This window comes from Lepidochelys kempii, chromosome 26 (assembly GCF_965140285.1).
Source record: "Lepidochelys kempii isolate rLepKem1 chromosome 26, rLepKem1.hap1, whole genome shotgun sequence".
Classification (NCBI taxonomy): Eukaryota; Metazoa; Chordata; order Testudines; family Cheloniidae; genus Lepidochelys; species Lepidochelys kempii.
In genome coordinates this window covers 16,306,182-16,319,193 of record NC_136405.1, presented here as the reverse complement: position 1 = coordinate 16,319,193, position 13,012 = coordinate 16,306,182, and the positions used below count along the sequence as shown (strand labels likewise).

The 13,012-nt window shown below is 50.1% G+C and overlaps 1 protein-coding gene across 7 annotated transcripts in view; it reads right to left on the bottom strand.

Annotated features, from left to right (window-relative positions):
- Positions 1–13,012, bottom strand: part of OGDH (oxoglutarate dehydrogenase) — a 136,164-nt gene that overhangs the window by 38,582 nt on the left and 84,570 nt on the right. For all 7 annotated transcript variants that reach the window (XM_073325334.1, XM_073325336.1, XM_073325332.1 and 4 more), the window contains 2 exons: positions 5,447–5,593; positions 4,435–4,525 (listed from right to left, as the gene is read on the bottom strand). In XM_073325334.1, the coding sequence (XP_073181435.1) occupies positions 4,435–4,525; positions 5,447–5,593 (238 nt within the window). The remainder of the gene's footprint in view (positions 1–4,434; positions 4,526–5,446; positions 5,594–13,012) is intronic.

The following is a 13,012-nucleotide window of genomic DNA, read 5'->3' as shown; positions in this document are numbered from 1 at the left end:
ACCCAGGAGTTGGAGGCATGCTCTGGCTGTCGTCACGGGGAACCTTGTGATTGCACTGATGAGCTCCCTTAGGGTTTCAAATCTGTCTTGTGGGAGGGAGGCTCTGGCTGACGTGTCCAGAATTGCCCCAATGAACTCTATGCACTGCACCGGAACCAACGTGAACTTGGTGTCGTTTACCAACAGCCCCAGTGTGGTGCATGTGGACAGGAGGAGTGCTACGTGATCCTGTACCTGTGACCTGGAGCTGCCCCTGACCAGTCAGTCGTCGAGGTAGGGGAAGATCTGGACACCCCCGACGTCTGAGGTAGGCCACTACCACAGACATACACTTTGTGAAGACCCTGATCCGATAGGCCAAACGGGAGGACAGTGAACTGATAGTGTTCCTGCCCAACTTGGAAGCGGAGGAAATACCTGTGTCCCTCGAATATATGAATGTGGAAGTATGCGTCCTGTAGATCGAGGGCGGTGATGATGGAGGCCAGAGAGACCATCTGAAACTTGAGCTTTACCATGTACTAGTTCAGGCCTCACAGGTTCAGGATGGGCCTGAGGCCCCCTTTGGCCTTCGGGATAAGGAAATAACAGGAGTAGAACCCCTTGCGTCTGAACTCCGCTGGCACCACCTCCACCGCTCCTAAGCCAAGGAGCTGCCTCACCACCTGTTCAAGTAGACTCTTGTGAGAGGGGTCCCTGAAGAGGGATGGGGAGGGAAGGTGCATGGGGTAGAAATAAACTGGAGGGTATAGCCCCGGGAGACGGTGTTGAGGACCCATCGGTCTGAGGTCAGCTGAGACCACTCAGAGAAAAAAGCACACAACTGGTTGGAGAAGGGAAGTTTTATTCCGGGTGGATCCCTGGTATGAACTGGTAAGTCACCCCCGGGTGTCCTGTCAAAACTGGCGCTTCCCCACTTGTTTGCCCTTAGAGGGCCCAGGCCGGGATTGCCTTTGTGGGTGCTCTTTATAGTCCCTTGATTTTTTATAAGGGGGCTCATATCTGGAGTGGGTGGCCTGACTGGGAGCCTGCTTCGGTTTGAACTTGGTCCTGGCCGGGGCCGGGACATAGAGGCTGAGGGTCTTTAATGTTGTTCTGGAGTCCTTCAGACCGTGTAACTTCAAGTCTGTTTGTTCCGCAAAAAGGGCCTTGCCATCGAATGGAAGGTCCTATAAGGAGTTCTGTGCCTCGCTGGACAACCCAGACAGCAGGAGCCACGATGCTCTTCTCATGGAAACTGCGGCGGCCATAGACCGTGCAGCCATATCTGCGGCGTCCGAGGCTGCCTGAAGGACTGCCCTGGAGGCAGCCGTGCCCTCCTCGACCAGGGCCTTGAACTCCTTACCACGCTCCTGGAGGGAGTCTGCAAATTTGGGCATAAAGCTCCACAAATTGAAATAGTATCTACCCAGCAGGGCTTGGTGGTCCGCCACCCTCAGTTGGAAGCTCAAGGATGAATAAACCTTTCTACCGAATAGATCTAGTCTCCTTGAGTCCTTATTTTTAGGAGTAATAGCAGGTTGACCTTGCTGCTCCCCATGGTTGACTGACTCAAGTTGGGGGCAGGTGGGTGTATAGGTATTCATGCCCCTTGGCAGGCACAAAATACTTTTGTTCTGCCCTCTTAGAGATGGGGGGCAAGGAAGCCGGGGTTCGCCACAAGGTGTTCAAGATCTTTGCCACTCCTTCATGAAGTGGGAGAGCCACCCTGGCCGGAGCCGAAGCCAAGAGGATGTTGAACAGGGAGTCCGAGGGATTCCTCCACCTCCTCGGTTTGTAGGCTGAAGCTTGATGCTTTTCAACAGCTCTTGGTGGGCTTTTGTGTCCTCCTGTGGGATGGGAGCAGGAGGGGCTGTGATCACCTCATCTGGAGAGGAGGCGGCTGTGGATGCCGTACTCTGTGTCCCCACCGGTACCGCAGGTCCCACCACTTGGTCCCCTTCTGAGCACAGGAACGAGGATGAGCAACTGAGAGAGGGAGGCCGACGGTCTTTCCAAGGCTCCGGCCACCAAGTGAGCCACCACTGGGGGCTGCGTTGGGGCCCACTGGTATCATGGTGCCAGCCAGGGAGCCCGGTGCCAGTGCATCTGCTGTGGCACCAGTGAAGCAGACTGTCCAGCCTGACTAGCCTGACCCATCGACTGACGACTCCGAAGGGAGGCCGGGCTGGCGCACGATCGACCACTGTCCCGGGACTGGGATGAGTGGCGGCATCGGGAGTGATGCCAAACGCGAGGCAGTGATGCTGGCGTGGAGAAGCGGGAGTACCATCTGTAGCAGCTGCTCCGCGAACGGCTCTGATGGGTGGATCTGCAACGGCAGGGTGCAGGCGATTGGCCCCTGGGGCTGCGGGAGCAGTGCTGCGGCAGGGACCTCGAGCGAGATGAAGAGCGGGAACAGCATCGACATGTGTATCGCAAGGGGCTATGGTAGCTTCTTGGAGGTAACGACCTCTGGTGCCATCTGTCCCGGTCTTGCCAGGGTACGCTCTCTTTGTGAAGTCTACGTTCCCCCTCAAGGTGGAATGGTGCCTGGAACCCCTGCCGGTTGGTACCCAGCCAGACAACCTAGTGGAGGTCGACTGGGATCAGCGCAGACTGCGAACAGGGCAATCACTGAGCAGGGAACGGAGTCGGGAACCTTCCCTCGACTGTGAGTGGTACTGTCCAGGCGGTGACTGTGGGGGTCCGAGAGGTGGCTTGCCTCTGGACTGGGGAGCCAACGACAGCGGTGCTACTGGTACCGGTGGAGACAAAGTCTCGAGCCGCCTGCAGGTCCTCTGGCATGGAGGGCACCTGAACGTGGCCACTGGCATCCGGGGAAGTCGGCTTGGAGCAGGCTGGGCTACTCCGCTCAACTTGAGTCGGAGACCACAAGGCTGGTGGGGACTGAGAGCTGCCCAATGTGGGTCTAGTCTCTCCCCCAGTCCTGCTCCGGTGCCTTGGCAGATAAAACCTCTTCTTTGCCTTTTTAGAGTGTCCCATGGACAGGGAGCAGTGCCGACTGGTGGAGGGCACCGTTGGGTTGCCATGCACTGATGCCGCGGTGCTCGGTGCTGACTCGGAGCAGTGCAGCGGTGTCGGGGTCAGGGCAGACTCCATCAAAATGGTTTGGAGCCAAATGTCCTGCTCCTTCTTGGTCCGAGGTTTGAAAGATCTGCAGATCTTGCTGCGGATGGGTTTCCCCCAGACTGTAAATAGTTCGCGTGCGGATCACTCATGGGCATAGGCCGTTTGCAAGTGTCACACGACTTAAAGCCCGGGGCATGCGGCATGCCCCGACCCGGGCACACTTAACGAACTAACTAAAGCTACTTTTTGGTTTTGTTTTTAAACTACAGGCACTAACTATGAACTAACGGAGTCCAAGAAAGAAAGCTACAGCAGAGCTGGAGCAGAGCAGTTCTGAAGCACCTACACTGGCAGCAAGAAGAAACTGATGGTGGGGGAGTGTGCAGCGCCCCTTATACTGCGCCATGGTGGCACCACGCCAGGAGTCGCTAGGGGCACTCCCCTACGGGGTACTGCTAAGGGAAAATCTTCCCGCATTGGTGCATGTGTCAAGCACACACAACTATTGTGGAATGCACATCAGCAATCACTTGAAGAACAAGGAATTATTATAGCTGCTAGTGGCATGGCATGTGGCCAAAAATCAGAACATGCTATAGAGGGGAAGTGCTCCATAAGACTATCTCTCTACCAACATGTGGGCCACACTATGGAACAAAGGGGGAAGCCTGACCTAGAAGCTCATGATAGGATAGGGACATATCAGCCCATATTGTGCCAAGGAACAGTCACGTCTCTCTAATCCGCTAGCATATCTGACAGCAAGGCAGAGGCTACAGGAAAACCAAGATTCATAATTTGCTGGACTCTCAAGACTACTTTGAAGAGGCTACCAAGTCTCACAAGAAGCTATTAAGGTAGACAGAACAGTCATGGGGTAGAAGTACTATCTTGGCTTGGAAACTGGATCAACTGAGACAACACATTTAAAACAACATCTACCCTGCAGAATTCACTGCCACAAGGTATTGAGGCCACGAACTGAGCAGGACCAATAAATAACTAGTTATCCGTCTGGATAATGAGAACACCCAGCGATAATTCACAGGATAAGGAAAACAGAAGGGTTATGAACCTTCCTGGTTCAGGGCAAGCAAGTCAATAACTGACGAGGGTCAGGAACAGGCAGAGGTTTCCCACATGGACAGGTTATTCCAGAATTGCCCACTAAGGGGATTCTTGCACCTCCCTCTGATACAGCTGGTGCTGGCCACTGTCAGAGATGGGATACCAGGCTAGATGGGACCCTCGGTGACAGGGATTGCCAAGTGTAGTCTGCTGTCTGGAGAAAGAGCCCTGCTGCATATTGTACCTATACTCTCACGTGGCTGCTTGCTTAGACTCTACTCAAACCTCACTCACCTCATCAGCAGCCTCCAGCTTGGAATCGAACTGACAGAAGATCTGCTCCAACTCCTTCCTGATCACGTTGGCGAGAACATTCAGACGCCCTCTGTGAAATGAATGCCACAGTCAGCTACAGGTGGACAGCTCACCTTGCACTCTATGCTGCCTGTCTGGAGAGAGTGCTTCTCACCCCATGCTTCAAGCCAAGGCAAAGGACCCATTCCTCTTCCTATGTTACACCAAGAACAAGCAGTTTTACTCTTCCCCACGCCCTGACAAACTGGTACTGGTACCCTGCGCTCCTTCTGAAGAGGAAAGCAAGGTGGGTCACCTGGCAGCACCCTGTCTCATGAGGGGTTCTTTTCACAATACTGTGATTTACTCATGCTGGACTCAGGAAGAAACAGCCACATGAGATTCCCCTATGCTGGAAGCCACCTCAGAAAGACTGTTCTTTACACTTCCCAATTAATTTGGATCCAGACACCAGTTAAATCCGTGGTGCAAGGCCAGACCTTCTTCAAACGCAGGTCCAAATTGCCTAGTATTGTGCACCTGTGCAATGGGGCCTCAATATCCACAGGCAATCCCAGTCTCCTCTGCAGGAGATACAACACATATCCTAGATTAAGGACTCACTGGGGAAGCTATTATTCTGCAGATCCCCGCATGCAGTTATGCAGATAATAAACAAGGGCTTGCTGGGCATTTTGTTTAGAAAGCACAGTGTGTTCCCTGTAAATTAAGATACATTTCCTGCAGCCTTGTATAATGGGTGATGTTAGCTATGAATGGGTGATGCTAATGCCCAAGATGCATTTGAATCTCAGTTTGTTTATATCATTTTCAATCAAATTAAACTTAATCTTTGGAAAAACAGTCAGCTTATGCCAGGAGCAAGAGTTCTAGGGGAAGCCAGCTTCCCTTTAAACCTCAGCCCCGCCAACTGCCACCCGCCCGCATCTTTCTGACTTGCCAGCTGCTCCTGCCGCCAAAATATGGGGTGGGGAGATAAGGATCCTATTACCTGTGTGGCATCCCCATGATAACATAATCGACTCCATTCTCACTTGACTTGTCAATGATAGTCTTTAAGGCTGGAATAAGCACCTCGCAACCTTCCAAGCCAAAACGCTTCTCCGAAGACCATTTCCGATGGAGGAACTCCTCAAACCTGAAAGACAGAGTCAGACAGAAGTCAATGGTCAGGCTACAGCCTATTGCGTGGGCCAGAGAACCCACAGAGACATTAGTGGGGGAGTCACAGATGAATGATATAGGCTGACAGGTTTCAGAGTAACAGCCGTGTTAGTCTGTATTCGCAAAAAGAAAAGGAGTAATTGTGGCACCTTAGAGGCGAACTAAGTCTAACTTAGTCTCTAAGGTGCCACAAGTACTCATAGACTGACAGGTCACTTGTGCAAGTGATTCTTCTATGCACCATTGGCTGCATTATGCCTTTATAACTATTACTACTAGGATAGAACCCACTATATACAAAGTGCTAGCCACACCCAGTACAGTCCCTGCCCAACATTGGTCCTAATCTAAGAATGAAAGGAACATATGAAGGGCAAGAGAGAAGGATAAAATATACAATCGAAATATAGCCTTAAGTAAATGCAAGAATTCCCATGAGCAGCTGTGACGGTGCTGCCTGTGGTCACTCAATTAGGGTGAACTGCAAACAGAATGGGGCAAACAAACCACAAACTCTGGTGGATATTTCAATACTTAGATTTACCCAGCTAGCACAAAACAGCTTCTATAGCACCTCCCTGGGTACTCAGACGTTCAAATAATGCAGTTCCCTTAAAGTACCCAGCCTCAGGTCTCCATCCAGACACACATGTCAAACATAGGATGATAAATTCTGAAAATCTTATTTCATCATATAAAAGAAAAGGTTCTCCGGATCTCAAAGGACCAAGCCCCAGACTCAGGTCAAATAATAACTTAGATCTTACCCAAAATACACGCTTATAGTCAATTCTTGTTAACTAAACTAAAATGTATTTAAAAAGAAAAGAGAGAGTGTTGGTTAAAAGATCAATATACATACAATTCAATTCTTGAGGTTCAGATACAGAGCGGAGATGAGTTTGTAGTGGCCAAAAGTCCTTTTAGAAATAGTCCATAAGTTATAGTCCAATGGCCACATTCAGGGCGACTCCAGTCAGTGACTGGGGATCTCAATCCTTGTGGCTTAAGGTTTCCCCCTCTTGAAACCCAAAGCAGATTTGAGATGAAGAAGGATCGTGTCCTAAGGTTTTTATACATTTCCATCTTCCAAACATCATGGCAATTAGCACAGGATAATTTATCCATTAAACAGTTCAGATACAGGTTATCATAACCTTCAAACAGGCATAGACAATAATTCTATTTCACTCAAGTGTCTTCCTAAATGTTAATATTCCTCTTTTGATCTTTGAATCAAAGCTATAGCAATAGACAAGACATGTTTGCTTATATCACAAGACCTGAGCAAACATCTACCCTTCTATCTCTAACAATGCAGGCTTGCATTTCAAAGCTCTATTCATTTACATATCTTCCTAACCAATCTTTAAAGTTCGGCCAAGGGTCAGGTCAGTCTGTGAGTTAATTGTGGGAGGTTTAGATTGGATATTAGGAAAAACTTTTTCACGAGGAGGGTGGTGAAACACTGGAATGCGTTACCTAGGGAGGTGGTAGAATCTCCTTCCTTAGAGGTTTTTAAGGTCAGGCTTGACAAAGCCCTGGCTGGGATGATTTAACTGGGAATTGGTCCTGCTTTGAGCAGGGGGTTGGACTAGATGACCTTCTGGGGTCCCTTCCAACCCTGATATTCTATGATTCTAATTAACTCTTTCTGGCCCCGTCACCTTTCAATGAGATATTATATTACACTCATACAGTCACAGCAGCCAACAGCCAGCTGGCTGACAGGCAGAGGTAGGCTGGAGTGGTGGAAACCAAAAGGGGGTCAAGATTTCAAAATGGAAGGTTATAATCAAGAGCATCAAAAGCTGCAGAGGGGTGGCAGAAGAGGGCCCTGAGAAGCGGCTGCAAAGCGGGAACTTGGGAAGAGTGGATGCAGTGAATGGAATGGAGGCAAAGTCCAAGTGGGGGGGTTCCAGGAGTTAGAAGAAAGGCGCAGGGGGTAGTGATAGTGAATGGAGATGGGGGGGAAAGGGGGAGGAGGCAAAGGTAGGGAGCAATCAAAAACCTCTGTCCGTGACAGGAGAGAAGAAGGAAAGTGGGGGCTGGTGGAAGACTCAATCTTGCTGATCTCCTTGAAGGAGCCGAGAAGACCTTGAGCGGGGAGGGAAAAAGATGCAAGATGGGAGGCATTTCAGAAGGGAGGCAAAGGCTGAGTTTCTGTGAGCTGGAACTAGTGGGCAGTGATGAATAGCACTGTATGGCAAAGAGGAGGGTAGGATTGAAGGAAGAGTAACACACCCATAATGCAAAAAGAAAAGGAGTACTTGTGGCACCTTAGAGACTAACCAATTTATTTGAGCATGAGCTTTCGTGAGCTACAGCTCACTTCATCAAAGCTCCCCCTGGAAACATTTAGGAGCAGAGGAATCAGGGGACAGCAGAGCGAGGTTCCACAACAAAAACCAACAGAGGAAACATCTGAGAACAGCAAGGCCATCAAAGGCGTTGACGGTCTGGAGACCACAGAAAGCTTCGGGGTGTGGGGCAGGAGGTGATGTTGAAAGAGACGATATGGTGACCTGAGAGAAGGAACTTGGTGATGGGAGATTGGTGAGAGCAGTGCTCAGACAAGGTCGAGAGAGGAGCCATTGTGAGGAGTGTGGGAATTAATCCACGGTTAAGGTCAACAAGGAGGCAGTGGAAAAGAGATGGAAGGCCGAGGGGTCAAACAGGATGTCAGTGAGATAACAGAGGTCTCAGCGAATGAGGTTGCTAGAGATCAGACTCAATACAGAAAAAAAAACAAAAAACCAACAACGGTTACTCACCTTTTGTAACTGTTGTTCTTCGAGATGCGGTGCTCATATCTATTCCAGTTAGGTGTGTGCGCGCGCCGCGTACACGGCTGTCGGAAACTTTCCCCTAGGAGCTACCCGTCGGGCCGGCTGTGGAGCCCCCTGGAGTGGCACTGGGTATGGAGCTCTATATACAACCCTGCCGGCCCGACCCCCCCTTCAGTTCCTTCTTGCAGGATACTCCAACAGAGGGTAGGTGGGGGGAATGGAATAGATATAAGCAACACGTCTCGAAGAACAACAGTTACAAAAGGTGAGTAACCGTTTTTTCTTCGAGTGCTTGCTCATATCAATTCCAGTTAGGTGACTTCCAAGCCTTACCGAGGAGGTGGGGTCAGAGTCAAGGTATTGCCGATCAAAGTACCGCTCTGCTGAAGGCCACATCATTCCTAGATTGGTGGACGATGGCATAGTGCAACGTGAAAGTATGCACAGAAGACCATGTCACAGCCCTGCAAATTTCCTGGAGAGGTATTTGGGCTAGAAAGGCTGCCGACAAGGCCTGAGCCCTCGTGGAGTGATGGCAGGCGGAGGAACCTTCGCCAAGTCATAACAGGCGCAGATACAAGCTGTGATCCAGGAGGAGATCCACTGGGAAGAGACTGGCAATCCCTTCATCCGCTCTGCTATAGCAATGAACAACTGGGTTGTGTTTCGGAACAGCTTTGCTCGCTCAATATAAAAAGTGAGCATTCTCCTAACATCCAGTGAGTGCAGATGTAGTTCTTGAGGACTGTTGTGCGACTTTGGATAAAAGACTGGCTGGAAGATGTCCTGGCTAATATGGAAGTGGGACACCACCTTGGGAAGGAAAGCTGGGTGAGGTCTAAGTTGTACCTTATCTTTATGAAAGATCATGTACGGGGGCTCAGAGGTGAGGACCTGCAGCCCAGACACACGTCGTACCGAGGTGATAGCCACCAGAAAAGCTACTTTCCAAGAGAGGTAGAGGAGTGAGCAAGAAGCTAAAGGCTCAAAGGGAGGGACCATGAAGCGGGAGAAGACTACGTTAAGATCCCAGGCCAGGATGGGGGGCTTCATCGGGGGGGGGGGGGGAATGTATCTTCTCCAGGCCTTTCAGAAAAGGCCTCATGATGGGGTGAGCGAACATCGAACGCCCAGAATTGCCTGGGTGAAAGGCTGAAATGGTTGCGAGGTGGACCTTGAGGGAACCAAACGCCAGACGCTGGTCCTTTAGGTACAGAAGATAGTCCAGGATACAAAGAATGGGAGCCTGGAGTGGGAACACCTGCCTTTGGGCACACCAGCTGGACAACCTCTTCCATTTCGCCCTGTATGTGGCACTAGTAGACAGCTTGCGGCTTTCCAGAACTACCTGCCTCATCGGATCCGAACAGGCGACCTCTGCCTGATTCAGCCACGGATTCTCCAGGCTGTGAGGTGGAGAGACTGAAGGTCTGGGTGAAGGAGGCGACTGCGGTCCTGTATAATAAGGTCGGGAATGAGAGGTATCCGTATCGGTGACTGGACCGACAAGTCCATGAGGGTGGGTTACCAGCACTGGCAAGGCTAGGCTAGGGCCACCAAAATGGACGTCCGCCTTGTCCCTGCGGATTTTGAGAAACACTTTGTGGATGAACGGGAATGGCAGGAAGGCATATAGCAGCTGCCTGGACCATGGAATCATGAACGCATCTATGACTGAGCCTGGGCTACGGCTCCTGAAGGAGCAAAAGGTTGGGGAATTCCTGTTGGCTCGTGTGGTGAACAGGTTGATTTGGGGAAACCCCCAACTGTGGAATACGGAGTGGATGATGTCTGGGCGAATCGACCACTCGTGTGAGGAAATGTCTGCTCAGGCCGTCTGCTAGCATGTTCTGAACACCCTGCAGGTATGAAGCCTGCAGAAGGATGGAGTAGGCTAGGCAAAATTCATACAGTAGGAGGGTTTCCTGACACAGAAGAGACAAGCAAGCTTTGCCTTGCTTCTTAATATAAAACATAGCTGCGGGGTTTCCCGTCAATACCGCAACGCAGTGGCCCTGCAAGCGAATCAGAAAAGCTGGTCAGGTGAGGCGGATTGCCCCGAGTTCTTTGACGTTGATATTCAGATCCACTTCCTCTACTTGCCATAGGCCCCAAGTTGTCAGGCTTCCCAGATGCGCTCCACAGCTCAACGCAGACGTGTCCGTGACTAAGGTCAAGGTGGGTTGGGGTGGGTGAAAAGGAACCCTGGCGACTATCGCGCGGGGATTCAGCCACCACCGTAGGGAATCGAGGGTGTGCCAAGGGATGGTCAGCACTGTGTCCAGACTGTCGTGGCTCAGGCAATACACAGACGCGAGTCACGCTTGCAAGGGTCTGAGTTGCAGCCGGGCGTGTTGAACCACATATGTGCAGGATGCCATATGGCCTAACAGCCTGAGACACTGCCTCGCCATTGTGGTAGGAAAGCTGCAAAGGTTGCCGATTATCTGCGAGAGGGCCAAGTGACACGTCCCTGGCAGGTACGTTCTTGAGTCGCATCCAGAACGGCTCCAATGAACTCTATCCTTTGAGTTGAGGTAAGCACTGATTTGCTGACATTGAGTATGATACCTAATTGGTCGAATGTGTCTCCGACTAACTGCACCTGTGATTCCACCTGCTGACAGGAGCGGCCCCGGAGGAGCCACTCGTCCAGATAAGGGTAGACATGCACGTGGTGGCGGCGGAGAAACGCTTAACATAGGAACATAAGAATGGCCATACTGGATCAGACCAAAGGTCCATCCAGCCCAGTATCCTGTCTGCCGACAGTGGCCAATGCCAAGTGCCCCAGAGGGAGTGAACTTAACAGGTAATGATCAAGTGATCTATCTCCTGCTATCCAACTCCACCCTCTGACAAACGGAGGCTAGGGACACCATTCCTTACCCATCCTGACTAGTAGCCATTAATGGATTTAACCTCCATGAATTTATCCAGTTTCTCTTTTAAACCCTGTTATAGTCCTAGCCTTCTCAACCTCCTCAGGCAAGGAATTCCACAGATTGACTGTGCGCTGAGTGAAGAAGAACTTCCTTTTATTTGTTTTAAACCTGCTGTCCATTAATTTCATTTGGTGGCCCCTAGTTCTTATATTATGGGAACAAGTAAATAATTTTTCCTTATTCACTTTCTCTACACCACTCATGATTTTATAGACCTCTATCATGTCTCCTCTTTTCCAAGCTGAAAAGTCCTAGCCTCTTCAATCTCTCCTCATATGGGACCTGTTCCAAACCCCTAAACATTTTAGTTACCCTTCTCTGAACCTTTTCTAATGCCAGTATATCTTTTTTGAAATGAGGAGACATCATCTGTAGGCAGTATTCAAGATGTGGGCGTATCATGGATTTATATAAGGGCAATAAGATATTCTCTGTCTTATTCTCTATCCCTTTTTTAATGATTCCTAACATCCCGTTTGCTTTTTTGACTGCCGCTGCACACTGCATGGACATCTTCAGAGAACTATTCACGATGACTCAAAGATCTCTTTCTTGATTAGTTGTAGCTATATTAGCCCCCATCATATTATATGTATAAATTGGAGTTATTTTTTCCAACGTGCATTATTTTACATTTATCCACATGAAATTTCATTTGCCATTTTGTAGCCCAATCACTTAGTTTTGTGAGATCTTTTTGAAGTTCTTCACAATCTGCTTTGGCCTTAACTATCTTGAGCAGTTTAGTATCGTCTGCAAACTTTGCCACTTCACTGTTTACCCCTTTCTCCAGATCATTTATGAATAAGTTGAATAGGATTGGTCCTAGGACTGACCCTTGGGGAACACCAGTAGTTACCCCTCTCCATTCTGAAAATTTATCATTTATTCCTATCCTTTGTTCCCTGTCTTTTAACCAATTCTCAGTCCATAAAAGGATTTTATCCCATGACAAAAAATGGTTACTCACCTTTGTAACTGTTGTTCTTTGAGATGTGTTGCTCATATCCATTCCAATTAGGTGTGTGCACGCTGCGTGCACGGCTGTCAGAGAATTTTTACCCTAGCAACACCCAGTGGGTTGGCTCTGGAGCCCCCTGGAGTGGCGCCTTCATGGCTCTCGGTACATACCCTAGCTGACCCAGCGCCCTGCCCCCTCAGTTCCTTCTTGCCGGCTACTGCAACAGAGGTGGAAGGGGGCGGGTTTGGAATGGACGTGAGCAACACGTCTCCAAGAACAACAGTTACAATGGTGAATAACCCTTTTTTCTTCTTCGAGTGTTTGCTCATATCTATTCCAATTAGGTGACTCCCAAGCCCTACCTAGGCAGTGGGGTCGGAGTGAAGCAACGTGGATTGTAGGACTGCTGTACCAAACGCCACATCGCCTCTGGCGTGCCAGACGATGGCATAGTGCGAAGCAAAAGTGTGTACCAAGGACCAAGTTGCGGCTCTGCAGATCTCCTGGATTGGCACCTGGGCCAGAAAAGCCACCACCGAGGCCTGGGCCCTTGTGGAGTGAGCAGTGATAGGCGGGGTCAGAACACCGGCCACATCATAGCAAGCACGGATGCAGAACGTGATCCATGAAGAGATCTGCTGAGAGGAGACCAGGAGGCTTTTAATCCGGTCTGCCACCACAACGAAGAGCTGGGTTGT